This window comes from Ictidomys tridecemlineatus, chromosome 3 (assembly GCF_052094955.1).
Source record: "Ictidomys tridecemlineatus isolate mIctTri1 chromosome 3, mIctTri1.hap1, whole genome shotgun sequence".
NCBI classification, from domain to species: domain Eukaryota; kingdom Metazoa; phylum Chordata; class Mammalia; order Rodentia; family Sciuridae; genus Ictidomys; species Ictidomys tridecemlineatus.
The window spans coordinates 55,564,480-55,578,407 of record NC_135479.1 but is presented as its reverse complement, the minus strand read 5'-3'; the positions used below and the strand labels follow the sequence as shown (position 1 = coordinate 55,578,407).

The 13,928-nt window shown below is 40.5% G+C and overlaps 1 protein-coding gene across 3 annotated transcripts in view; it reads right to left on the bottom strand.

The window, feature by feature from the left end:
• Positions 1 to 13,928, bottom strand: part of Dnah9 (dynein axonemal heavy chain 9) — a 331,866-nt gene that overhangs the window by 120,475 nt on the left and 197,463 nt on the right. For all 3 annotated transcript variants that reach the window (XM_040269453.2, XM_005332884.4, XM_040269458.2), the window contains 2 exons: positions 11,769 to 11,931; positions 9,153 to 9,276 (listed from right to left, as the gene is read on the bottom strand). In XM_040269453.2, coding sequence (XP_040125387.2) covers positions 9,153 to 9,276; positions 11,769 to 11,931 — 287 coding nt within the window. The remainder of the gene's footprint in view (positions 1 to 9,152; positions 9,277 to 11,768; positions 11,932 to 13,928) is intronic.

Here is a 13,928-nt window from a genome sequence, read left to right as displayed (position 1 = left end):
AGGAAGATGTATAAGGAGAGTGAAGAAAGTAATAAAACTATTATTCTTTGAAATCTAATTTTATACATAGAAAACCTAAGAGAATATCCACATAAATAATCAGAACTCATAAGAATGTTCAAAACAAGCTTACTGGATAAAAAAAATCAATATTGGAAATTAAATTGCATTTTTGTTCTCTAGTAAAAAACAAAAGGCAATTTAAAAGTTATCATTTAGAATACCAGCAAACATTATAAGCAGCTAAGTAATAAATACGTAAAATGATGTGCAAGACCTTAATGCAAAAATCACAACATACTACTGAATGGCAAAAAAAATGAAACCCTTAATAAGTGGAGAGAAACATTGAGTTCATGGGGACTGATGTGGTAGTACTACTATTACAGAGAAGCAGTTCCAATAGAAAATCAAATGGGTTTGTGTTTTGACCTTGATAAACATATTCTAAAATGTACATGAAAGAGTAAAGGGTAGGGGGAGGGACAACGGAAGGAAATACTGGGGAAAGATGGAGACCAAATTACTTTGCTGTATCATAAGCATGTAACAATGAATCCCATTATTATGTAACAATGGAGGTAAAAAGGTAATATGTAACGTGTAACAATGAATCCCACCACTATGAAAATCATAATGCACCAATAAAATATGGAAAAAGATACTAAAAAATAAAAATAAAACTTGATACAAAAATTGACATTCTTTTGGAATAACCAGAAGGAGGGATTTGCTATGCCAGATATCAAATTTCTTTATAAAGCTACATTTGTTGAAGCAATGTGAAGTTAGTACTGGGCTAAATGATTACAATGAATGTGTACCACCTAGAAACGCACACAGATATGAACAGGAAATTGATGTAAAAAAAAAATCAGCATGCAAAGGTATAGAGAACAAATAAGTAAAACTAAGATAATTCAATATTAGTATAGCAAATGCAATTAGATCACTCTATGAAAATAAAGTCAAGGTGGATTAAAGATATAAATGTGAAAAGTAAAACCGTAATAATTTAAAAAAAATTAAAAACACAGGCAATTATTTTTATGGCATTGGGTTAGGAAAAAAATTTCTGAAACAGATCATGAAAAGCACAAAGCATTAAAAATAACATTAACTTTTATAACATCAGAACTAAATTGGTATGATAAAGGTCAGACATAGACTTTGAAAAGATACTAACGACCCATATTATAAGAAAAGGGTGAGTATCCAAAGCATCTACAGAACTCCTATTGAGGCAGGGAGATAGGTCTTCCATCGACAGCCAGGATAAGGGCCTTGGAGAAGGTAAGGAGGGGAGGGGCTTCATGCCAACCTGAAGGGAGACCTTAGGTCTTGAGGACTGAGTTAGAATTCCTAATTCTGTTCCTCACAGCTTCAACCAGAGCAGCCCCTCTTTAGTCACCTTTGTCCCTACCCCTAGCAACGTCTGACCACAAAGTAGACCCTTACCCGAAGAGTCTTCTTCTCCCTAATGTGTCAAATTACAAGGTTGGAACTGTCCCCCTAATTATGTAAATAAGGGATTGAAATGATGCACTTATGATTGGCTTATTAAGCTTAAAGCAGGAAGTGTTTGATTGGTCCATGCTGTCATCCTGACTCTACCAATCACTTTGCACTGGGCTATCAGATAGACCTTTAAAAACACCTAGACCATAGACATCTGTTGGCATCCCTCTCTTGGGGCCTCTCCTCTTTGGGAACTCTTTTTTCTTTCTTACTTCAAAAAATCCTGTTACTTTGCTTTCACCCTTGTGTCCTTGGATTTCATTCCTCAAATTCATGAGACAAAGACACCACCCTTCCATGCTCTATGTGACCCTATGAATCTATAAGAAAGAGTCCAAGAGCCAAAGGACCAATTCTATAAATAGGCAACTCACAGAAGAGGAACAGGAATGGCCAAAGAACACTCAAAAAGATGCTCAGTGTCACTAGCAAAAAAAAAAAAGGGAAAGGGAAGGAGTGAGATTTCCTTTCATTCCTATTGACAAAAATTAACACATCAGATAAACCAAATATTGGTGAGGTTGGAAGGAAACAAGTATTCATGCACCAGAAACTAAATTTGCATAACTACTCTAGAAAATAATTTGACATTTTATTTAGCAATGTTGAAATGCAGGTACAAGGCAATCTAGTGATCTAGTTTTTGAGTACCTATTTAAAGCAACTCTGACAAACTGCACAAGTTTTTATTTTGCAACATTGTTCATAATTGCATGGGTGTTTGTTATATTAAATTTTGAGCTCCCAAAATACATTATAAAGAAATTATAGGAAAACATAAAGGGGGGAAAGTCAACATGAGTGGTGAGGATGGGAAAGGAGTGAGTTTTATACTTTTTTGAGAATTTAGTCTGGGGAAATGCTCTGGGATTGTTACTTGCATTTCAAGTGAGAGAAAGGCGATTTACAATTTTCTTTTTGAGGGAGAGACTTGGTCATGTTTGAAAGACAAGACTTTTCCTAAAGAAGAGATGGACTAGAACAAAATTTTGAATTAGGAACTACTGGGGGGAGGTTCTTAGTTCAGTCTGAAGGACTGGTCTTGGAGAGGTGGAATGGTAATATTGGAGAAAGGGAGAAATATACAAAGAAATGAAAACTGTTGCTTAAAGGTAGTTGAGAGGCTCATCCTGAATGAGATAAGTTTCTTTAAATAAAAGAGATGAGATTGGGAGAGAGAAATGAAGGAAGCAGTAGCATCGCTAAAAAGTTGGAAACACTATATATCATGTGTTTTCATCAGCCTTTTCATTGCTGTGATCCAAAGATGTGACAAGAACAGTTTTGAGGAGGAAAAGTTTATTTTGGCTCACAGTTTCAGAGGTTCAGTCCATGCTTGACTGGCTCCATAGCTGTGGGCCTGGGGTGAGGTGAAGCATCATGGCGGAAGGTGTAGAGGAGGAGAGCAATGGCAACCAGGAACCAGAGAGAGGGTTGGAGAGAGGGAGAGAGAGCGAGAAGCTTGGCTCACCAGGGACAAAATAGAAACCCAAAGAAATGCTGCAAGTGACCTATTTCCTTCAGCCACACCCTACCTGTCTACAGTTACAACATCGGTACCTTCACCTTATGAAAAAACAAATCCTGAATATTTTCTCTGACATAAGGAGGCTGATTCATAGTGGGATAGGAAGGAGGAGCATAAGAAGAATAGACGAACTCTAGATTGGGCAGAGGGGTGGGAGGGGAAGAAAGGGGTCATGGGTAGGTAATTAATGATGGTGGAATGTGATGATCATTATTATCCAAAGTGCATGTATGAAGACACAAATTGGTGTGAATATACTATGTATACAACCAGAGATATGAAAAATAGTGCTGTATATGTGTAATAAGAATCGTAAATGCATTCTGCTGTAATTTATTTAAAAAAAAAAAAGATGCAGGATACTGAGGAGGCAAATGATGGCCGGCAGGCTAATTGTGGCTCTCTACCTCCTTTTTATATGATCTGTAAGCAAAGAATGGTTTTTATAATTTTTGATAATTGGATATATTGAATGGCACATGAATGTTATTTGAAGTTCACCTTTTATTGTCCATAAATAACTTTACTGGGTGCAGCTGGACTCTTAGGTATTATCTGGGGTGATTTTTGCACTACAATGTCAGAGTGGAGTAGGTGTGACAGAGATGTGTGCCTTTTCAAAGCCTAAAGTATTGACTTCCTGATGCTTTGTAGGAAATGTCTGCTGACCACTGCTTCTGAGCTACCCAGAGCCAAGATGCTGAAAGCATGTAGTTAATTTAGAGATTTTCCAGCTCATAGGATGGTGGTGTTTGTCACAGGATCCCAAGAACCTGTAAGAAGGGATTGCTAGATGAAATATCTAGGGATAAATGCCTCTGAATTCCTAACAAAGTCTGATTTTCAGATGTGTTCCTCCAGTTTCTCCTGACAATATTCCTGTCACTTATTCTGTGGTGTGCCACATCGTGTCGAAAGCAGGAAGATGAACTGCCGGGGGGGGGGGGGCGGGGGACTTGTGATGGGAACAGAGGCAGAAGCTATTTTTGCCTCCAAGTACATGCAAGTTTTCTGTGGTCATTAAAATAGTTTTGTCATTAAAATCATGTTTTGCAAAACAGATGAATGCTCATTTTCTCTGTGTGTGTTTCAGATTCCTCAGAGGATACAACGGCTTGAGTGAGAAGAGACCCTGATAGTTTCACCAAGTTCTGTTAACTGAAGCTTGGTGATTAAAAGGGTAAAACTCAGGGTTAGATTCTCCATGACCCCAGTCTTACACTTGCTTATGAGTTTCAACCTGACCACATTCTGATAGTTTTCAAAAATATTTCCTGGGTCTCAAGGGAGAAGTGTGACAGTTATTTTGGTATGTCTGTTCCTCTCTATCCATGGCAAGAAGATTTCTGAAAGCCTGTTTTCCCTTGATAGTAAGTAATATGTACGATGGCATGTCATTTTCCTGATATTACACACCTTTGTTCAAGGAATGAATGCCTCCTGAACAGTAATTATGGGCCAGGACGTGGGCTGAGCACAGAAGGTATGAAAGAAGAAGAAAATACAGCCTCTGCAGGTGGTTACAGTTTTACCTGCTTTGTTTTACTTCCTAAACTGAATGATAGGTATTTAATCATTCTGTTTCTGTATCTCTGAATTATTTAACAAAATAAAATTAACCGACACAATATAGTCTTTGCCTTTCATGAATTTATAATCTTGTTTCAATATAAGGATGATATCAACTGCTTTAGGAACACAGAGGGGACTTACATAGGGGGTGACAGTGGATCAGTAGAGAGATAACACTTAAGACATGTCTTCTAATATGGGTAGGAGTGAATCCAGACCAAGAAAGAGAAGGAAACGAGGTTCAAAATGAGCATCATGAATAAGGATAATGTGCTACTTCAGAGTTAGACATTTCCTGATACAAAAGGGGCTTGGGTTTTATCCTGCACCCAGTTAGGAATTAAAACAGGAATTGTACTTTTGATAAGCCCCGTCTAAAGTATAATACCAGGGGATTGTCTGTGAAGGAGGGAGATGAGTTAAGAATTGCCTGCACTTGTTAAATCAAAAGGTGATAAGATAAGAGTCACTATGATAGAGAATATATGGATTCAGAAATGTTTCGGGAGAAAAACTGGTGGCCATTGTTTTTGCCTTGGATATAGTGAGGGAAAATTTAGCCATGTAAGGAAATCCACAGAGACACAAAGTCTAGAAGAACCTGTATGGGACTTGGGTACCACAATGAGGAAACAAAACGCTGATTACTTAAGCATCTTTTGCATTACCCTCTTGGGATTTCTGTTTTTGCATCTGGTGAACCCATCAGATGCGAGTTCAAAGTTGCACTGCTTCTGATCAGATCCATGATGAGTCCACGGAATACATTCAAGAGGTTCAATGTGTGCTTTCTGGCTGTCCTTTTGCTCCAAGTTTTGTGGTTTTTTTTTCTTTCTTTCAGATAAACTGGGTCAGAAGTCAACTTATACAACAGCATAGAAGGCTCATCTATGGAAGCCCAGTTCCAGTTGCTCACAGGAGAACCCTTTAATGTCAAGTGCATTACAAATCTTACCAGACTCTGCATCTTCATGTGATATGTGTAGAACACTAACAGGGCAACCTAGAAGATGAGGTGATCTTTTCACGTTCTATATACCAACCGTATATTGGTCCAAATATAAAAAGAACAGTCTGGGTCAGAGGTGGAACCTGAACTGTGCCTATGACTTTAGAAGAGAAGGGCCCAGTTGGCTCTACACTCTTCCCTAGACTATACAGAGGCTTCTCAGAGAAGCATAGGGCCTCGTGACCGGAGCATGGGAGCTTAATAAGTGATTGTTGAATAAATGAAGAAGTGGAAAATGATCTAGCCTAAGTCAAGGACAAGAGATCTTAATTTTGGAGGGAAGTAATTAAGACTTCTGAAAAGTGAAAGAAAATTCCAAACATAAAATTTCAGAGTAAAATGAAGTATGAAATCTATCAGAGTTAGGATAGGAAGAGACATCACACCTGGAGTAGACTGTTCTATATACCAATAGGATATTGGTCCAAATGTAAGGTATAGTTTCCTAGTTTCTTAGCCAGTTAGTGCACATTGGGCAGGGGTACTGCAGTGAATGAACCAACTTTCTGGAAGGCTGGAAAACTAGAGGGTGAGATGCTGACCTGGTAATTTTCTTTTCTTCTTCTAAATTAGGAAGGGGATTTGCTAAACTTGGGTCAAGGAACTAGAGAACAACTTTTGTAAGGGTTCCTTAAATACATGACTTTGATGGTGTACATTCTTCCGAGTCTATCATAACAGGCCAATAAGGACATAGCAAGAATTAAGCTTTTCAGATCCAGAAAGGGTCCACATTTAATGCACAATGTCACCAGCAGCTGCATGATCCCTGTTTAAGATGGTGGCATCCAAGGGACATTGCTCAGAGATACGCTTCATCTGCTTGTAACCTGGGTGGCCACCCAGCTTGTAAGAGGTGCATTATTGACATTCACTAACTGTGTTTTTATAGCCAACCTGGAAGGACTTATAGATAACTATGAAGTAGTGGGTTATGGACAAGGGAGCCCAAGGTATACTTTCCTAGTCTTTATTGTGCTTTTCAAGGATGGAGTAATTACATGACCCAACCACATTAAAAAATTAAGAAGATGGTGAGATTTTGAGAAGTCCCTGCAACCTTGATTGGCCTGGAAATCAGTTACAGTCTTGTCAGAAATTGTTTACTTGATAGGGGAAATTAGGACTAAGAGATGCTCTAATCTTGCCTGTTGAAGTGGTCAAGTTAAAGAAGGCTGTTTAACTCTCAGCTGCTCAGAAGGCTGAGGCAGGAAGATGCAAGTTCAAAGCCAGCCTCCACCTCTTAGCAAGGCCCTAAGCAACTTAGTGAGACTGTCTCAAAATAAAAATAATAAAAAAGGGCTGGAGATGTTGCTCAGTGGTAAGCACCCCTGGGTTCAGTATCAAATACCTCTCCCCCAAAAAATGATTAGGAGAAAAAAGTGTGCTAATCTTAACTATATCTCTACCTTGACATGTCTAAGCAAAGCTTGCTTCTTTTTGACATAGAAGCCTTACAAGGAAACTGTGAGCCTGAAGCTCCATGCCTTTGGAGGAGGCTGACTTCATTAGGTTCTTGCCGGGCAAGGCTTCAGAAATTCATTTGCACTTGAGAAAAGTTGTTGTCCAAGTGAAAAATTAAAGATACTTAATTGAGGACTAAAACTTCATTTGGCAAAAGTCTAACAACTTCTATGTCCCAGGCATTATTTTAGGAGAAGGTGATCTGGCTGGATTGGTGCCAACTGAATAACAGAGCGAGGCTGGCACCAGGCCTGACGTCTCCAAAGCTAAAAATTTTCAGAAACACACTTTCACTCTCTTAGGCGGTTTTAGAAATTAGGCTGTAGGATAGTTTCAGAGTGGTAGGCCAATTGGATTCCTTTTTGTTGGTTTGTTTCATTTCATAAAATAATAAAAGATGAGGTAATATTGTAGGTTAACTACCACAGTGATGAGATTAGTTATAGGCAGTATTTAGGAAGGGAAATATCCAGTACCCCCAACCTCTTCCCCCTCCAAAAAAATGATTAGGAAAAAAAAAAGTGCTAATCTTAACTATATCTCCACCTTAACACGTCTATGCAAACCTTGCTTCTTCTTCTTCTTTTTTTTAAGAGATAGAGAATTTTTTAATATTTATTTTTTAGTTTTTGGTAGACACAATATCTTTATTTTATTTTTTTATGTGGTGCTAAGGATCAAACCCAGCGCCCCATGCATGCCAGGCGAGCGCGCTACCTCTTGGGCCACATCCCCGGCCCAACCTTGCTTCTGTTTGACATGGAATCCTTACAAGGAAGCTATGAGCCTGAAACTCGAGAAAATGCACAAGAGTTGGTAGGAAAACCTCTGAATATAAAGATAATGTAAACAGAGCAGTCTGGGGAAGAAATGAGTGTGGGGAGCCAGCATGCTAAGGAACCTGGGACACAGACCGTCCTCAGAAACAAGACCTGCTAGTGCATCGTCTGGACTGGGGACCAGTGGCTCTTCATGGAACAACAGTGACAGAGCATGAGGTGGAATATGAAGCAGGCTATGTTCTAAAACAGTGAAGCTCCCAGGGATTGTCAGGAGCTATCCTGAAATAAGTTACTTATGGCATGGGACAGATGATGGACACATGTACCTGGGGACCATATTGACTTTATAAACTAAAGACTGTTCAATAGATCTAGGAGGTGGATTGTGGAGAGGTGGGCTTTTGAAATTCTGGGAAGCTGGAGGAAGAAATTTTAGGAACATCTTGGAATGCTGTTTTCTTTTCCCTAGTGAAGAGGTGGTTTTACAGAGGCTGCATTTGGTTTAAGAGGCAGGAATATATGTTCTCTCTTTAATTGATATAAATATATACATGTGTATATAGATGCTTAATTTATGCATTATATTTTTGTATGTATTCTATTGTGTCATGTAAATTTGTGTGTATGAAGTGTACACACACACACACACACACACACACATATACATGATTTTTGGGGAATTACACATTAATCAATAAGAACAATAGAGTAGCAAGAGTCAAGCTTTTCTGTGAAGTCCTATCTTGCACAGATAGTGTCACAGGGCACTAGACAACTCCTGTCAAGGTCATCAGGAACTAAGGAAAAAGATGTGGAGATATTCTACATCTGTTTCTGCTTCCAGCAGGTTCTGAATCTCTGGTGAATTACATTGGCAACCCAATTTTTTCCAGTTGTACCAGTGTTGGGTATACATTATCTCTGTATTTCTTCCTGCCAATACCTAACCTTCAGCTTTTCTTCATGATGAATATAGAGAAGAAATAGCACCTTCTCTCTGACTAAGCAGATTCCCAGGTTCTTACCTGCTTTTCTTCCCATAACCAGATCTTGTCCCAGTAAGACAGCCTCAAGATTATTGCCTGATTTGCAATGCAAGTAGAATCTAAGAGCTAGGACAGTGGGCCCAGCACCAAACCTGGGAAGGGCTTTACTGACCCAGTCCTTCACTGTATCAGTTTTCTCCCTCATTTCTATGACTCATCTTTTCTGACCTTGGTGGATGTCTCCACCTCTGAATGACTCTATTAGAGACACTCGAATGCAAATAACCTCTTACCAGATGCCAAGAGATCGTTGATGAGCACCAGGAACCGCTCGTCAGCCACCTGGGCATCAGTCATGAGGAACACGGTGCTGAGATTCTTCACCCCAGCTTTCAGACACAGGCCAGCCAGGTCCACCTGTGGGAAAATCGATACCAGAAATCCTGAGAGGGGCACCTTCTAGAAAGAGATTCCCAATCCACTCTTTAGAAATGGAACCATTTTCTTATTTGTTTTAATTGGAAATAAAGCAAGGTGACAGTGAGAGGCAGGAAGAAGTGCTACCTTGCACTGAGAGGCAGGGAAAATCTGTCTCACTCCCAGGCTCAGTGCCAATGGAGTTGGGCGGGTAAAACCACATGGGGAGGACCTCTAATTCATACAACCATGAGGACTCCTTAATGAGCTCCTGGAGCTTTTGATTTGTGCAGATATAAGAGAGGTGGTCTTTTCCAAAGGATGGAGGTGTTCTCTGTTCATCTCTTTTACTTGTATCATTATGCAAGCAAATGACCTGCTCTAGAAGGCAGGTAACTGCTTTTGGTCTTGACAGAAGGATTTTGTTCTTGGGGCCATCTCATGTTGGCAGCATCTTGCGTTCTTATGACTAGCTCTAGCAAAACTTTTGTTGAAAAAAAATATAGACTGGGGAATACACTTTCCCTGCAACAGACAATCAGCTGTAGGCAATCACACGTTCAAAACTATGGATGGATGAAGTTTGGGGCAAGGATGCCAGGCCCTGAATTTTACCCAGCATGGTCAGTCTGGGTTCCTTTGCTATATCAACTTCACGAAGCTCAGCCATTGTCCAGTACCTTGCTCTCTTTTCTTTCTTTATTTTTAATAGCTTTTTAAATTGTAGATGGATGCAATATCTTTATTTTATTTATTTATCTTTAGATGGTGCTGAGGCTTGAATCCAGGGCCTCACATATGCCAGGCAAGTGCTCTACCACTGAGCTACAGCCCCAGACACCCTTGCTCTCATTCCTATCACCAGTCAGAGATCATTTCCTAACAGCCTCCTACATTCTGTTCCTATAATAGTGGTCCTTTTTGTGCTTTGAATACATCCCTGGCTGCTCAGCCACTGTGACTTATTTTTAAAATGGACATGTTTCTTTCTCTTCCTCTCTCCCTGCTCCTCCCTAATCTCTCTCTCTCTCTCACTCTAATCTCAGGGAAACAGGATTACCTTTCTTCCCCATGCTAGACAGAGTTATCTGTCCTTGAGCACACACCCCACCACAGACACGAAGTAATCCAGACTTTGGGGATGGCACAGGAAGATCTCAGAAATGACTATCTCCCAAATGAACAAGTGAATTACATCTCCAACAGAGAACGCTGGAATGTAGCCTTTGAATCACCTCTTTAAAAGCCCCCCTGCTTCCCTTGATTGGCAGAATCACAGCCTCTGGAACAGGAATCCCCTGTGCTTCAAAGCAATAAAACTTCTTTTTCCTTTTTCTCAAAACTGTGTCCTTGTTATTGGACTGGCACAGGGGGCAAGGACTGCGCTTTCAGTAACATTATTGCAGAGCTTTCTTGGTGTCCAAATAATTCAAGATAATACACTTCCTTTTAGATCAATGGTTCTTACCTTATGCTTTTACAAAATGATCTAAGGCAGTGTTTTTTAATTCTCATTAGAATCATCTGGAGGATGCTTTGAAAAAACCCTTATGCCCAGGCTATTTCTCATGCTAGTTGAGTCAGAATAGCTGGGGGTGGGATGCGGCCATTGGCATTATTTGAAGATCCCTAGCGATTCTGGGATTTAGCCAAAGTCTCAGTGTAGAACTACTGTCTTACATCATTCTGTAAATGCATAGTTCCCATTACTATGCTGTCTTGTTTTATCTTTTTTTTTTTGAAACACTGAAGAATGACCTAATGTGAACCTGATGCATGACCTTGGATACAGCCAGGGTCAAGAGCCTGAGCTGTGGCTTCAGAGCAGAAGCCAGCATGTACCTCTCCCATCAGTGGCTGGAATATGATGAGAGCAGGTGGCTCAGGGCTGGCTGGAGTTCTTCCAGGAACAGGAAAGGCAGCATCTCGATATAAATTACACCATGACTTTCTATTGTGACTTGGTTGTGGCCATGCATAAAAGCGAGAGGACTAGACAAAGGATCTCTGAAGGTTGTATGTGTCTTTCTTCACTTTCCAGGACATGCATCATGCATGGCTCCTAAGGGCTGCTCTCTGAAACCAGAAAATGTCCCTGCAGGACCTGAGGGGGCCAGTGATTATTGAATCCATCTTTTAAAATCTGAATTTCTTAATAAAACTTGGGAAGACTGTTGGGATTCTTCCTGTATGTACTAGAGAAGCTAGCAAGCTGCATGCTGAATTTGATATAGATTTGGGGCAAAAGCTGAGGCCCCACGGATGTCGTAAGGCAGCTGAGGACTTGCAAAGGCACACCTTGGAGAGGTCACTGTGCGCAGGCTGAGTCTAATAAGAAAAGAGCCCCTCCTGTCACCAACCCAGACACTAAGGAGAAAATAGACAATTAAAGGGAGACTCTGGACAGGGGGACTAGAGAGCTAAGGAAGGTTGACAAGGAGTCGTGGGTGGTTGGACAGAGGCTGAGTCTACTCCCCACCCAGCCTTCTCACCTTGAAGTCAGGGATCTGGTAGCCTTTGCGCAGCGTGATCTGGAACACATCCATGGAGCTGATGAAAGCCGCGAGCCTTGTCAGACTCTGTTTGCCGCTCCCACCTACGCCAATCAGCAGAGCATTCCCCCGTGGGGACTCCAAGATGCGATTGATATGGCAGCTACAGAGGAAGAAGCAGAGGCCTGCTGCTTTGATCAGACTTTTCCCAGTACGAGGCATATAACCATCTTAGGGCGAATAGGAATCTTCCTTGGAAGCCGCGCATCATGGGCTAAGCAATAGGAACCTGATAAAATGTCCCCAAACCCGGCTCTGCCTTCTTGCCCAAGTGGACTCAAGTTGCTGTTGATTTGCTTGAATCCATAGCCTTCAGTGAACCAGGGAGAGACAAGTCCAGGCCAGGCAGACAGCACTGCAGGGGTCAGCCACAGGGATGGGAGGGCCCAGGATTCCTCTCCCTCTTCTCCCCATTAAGCCTGACTGTACCCACCCCCTACCCCACTTCATAGTCTCCCCTATTTGTGCTTTTGGGCAAGAAGAGGGAACAGGAAAAAGAAAAAAGTAGAAGACATATTACTAAAAAATAACAATAATAATAATAATTAATATCAGGGGAGGCTTGGGGACATGGCAAGACCAGAACAGTGTGATTGTCTTAGGAAAGAAGAGGAGCATGAGGCAGGAAGGGTAAGAACAGAGCCTGACATAGTTTCTCTCTGCCTCCTTTAGTCCTTGGTGGATGTTGATGCTCTTGTAATGAATATTTGCAGATTCTTATTGCCAACCCACAAGACACCCACATCCTTGGCTTCTGGATTCTTCCCCTCATGGCTTAGCTTCTTCTCGTGGCCCTCAGTGTCCACCTCAGCATTGGGGAAATATTCCAGGTCTCATGCTGGGCTTAGACCACCCTCTCCAAAGGAAGCCACTGCCCCAGTCCCTCCAAGCCTTCCTCAAACGCCACTCTGCATCTAGCCCTCCAAGCTCTCTCTAGGAGACGCTGCCAACCTTTTCTTTAAGCCCTCTCCTGGGTGCACATTATTTATAAAAAGAACTCCTGTTCCTGTTTCATGTCCATCTTAAAAACAATGGCTATGCATTGCACACAATCTATAAAACACTGGAAAGAATACACAATTGGCTGCTATCTAGTAAGAAACATTATTGATATTAATAATTAATTGGCCTTGTGGACTTTTCCCTACTATCTAAATTTTTTTGTAAATACGTAGTTATGCATACAAACATTCATTACACCTAAAAAGTCAATATATTTATATCTCGTCAATTTTTAAAAATTGGGTTTGGGTTCACCCTTTAGACTGAAGGTAGTGTTTTGAACCATTTTTTTTTTCATTTAGCATTATACTCTGATTATTTCCCCCTGCCAGTAACAATCTGCTGAATCTTGTTTTTGATGCTGGGACAATATTGTATAAAACATGAATATTATATTCATATAAAAATAGAATAAGTTGCTTATCTCTAATAGCCTACTGTTGGATGTTTAGGTTGTCTCTAACATAGTGCAGCTATAAATAATAAAATATAATCTCTTTGTTTCGATCTCTAATTTTTTTTTCTTGGGATAAATTCCTAGGAGTAAAATTGCTGAGTCAGGCAGTAGGACACTTTCTGTAGCTTTTGATATGTTCCAGAAAACCACCACCCCCTAGAAGGGTGGCACTAAGTTTTACTTTTATAACATAAAACTGATCAAAAGGTGAATCTGTGGTATTGTAGGATGAGGATTTATTGGATTGTATTCACTGAATTAGAATATAAATCCGTGAATGCAGGCCTTGGTGATCTTGGGACAAAAAGAGAACGATAATAAGAATTCAGGTAGCATTTGGCCAAATAGAATAGGGATACATTTGAAATTGAATTTCACAATTTCACAGAATACATTCCTATTTTCCTGTCTTATGTTAATGACATTATAATTAGAAACGCTATACCCAAGTTAAGGAATGGTGCAGTGACTTAAGGTCTGTGTGACATCAGTTTGGAGGGAGGGCTGGGAAGTAGTTTCGGTGGGTGGGGTTTGACCGGTTAAAATACAAGTGTGTGTGAGGTCACAGGGCTCATGCTGAGCTTCTTTGGGATGAATTTTCTTATTAGGGCAAATTTCTTGCATGTACTGATGACTTGGTC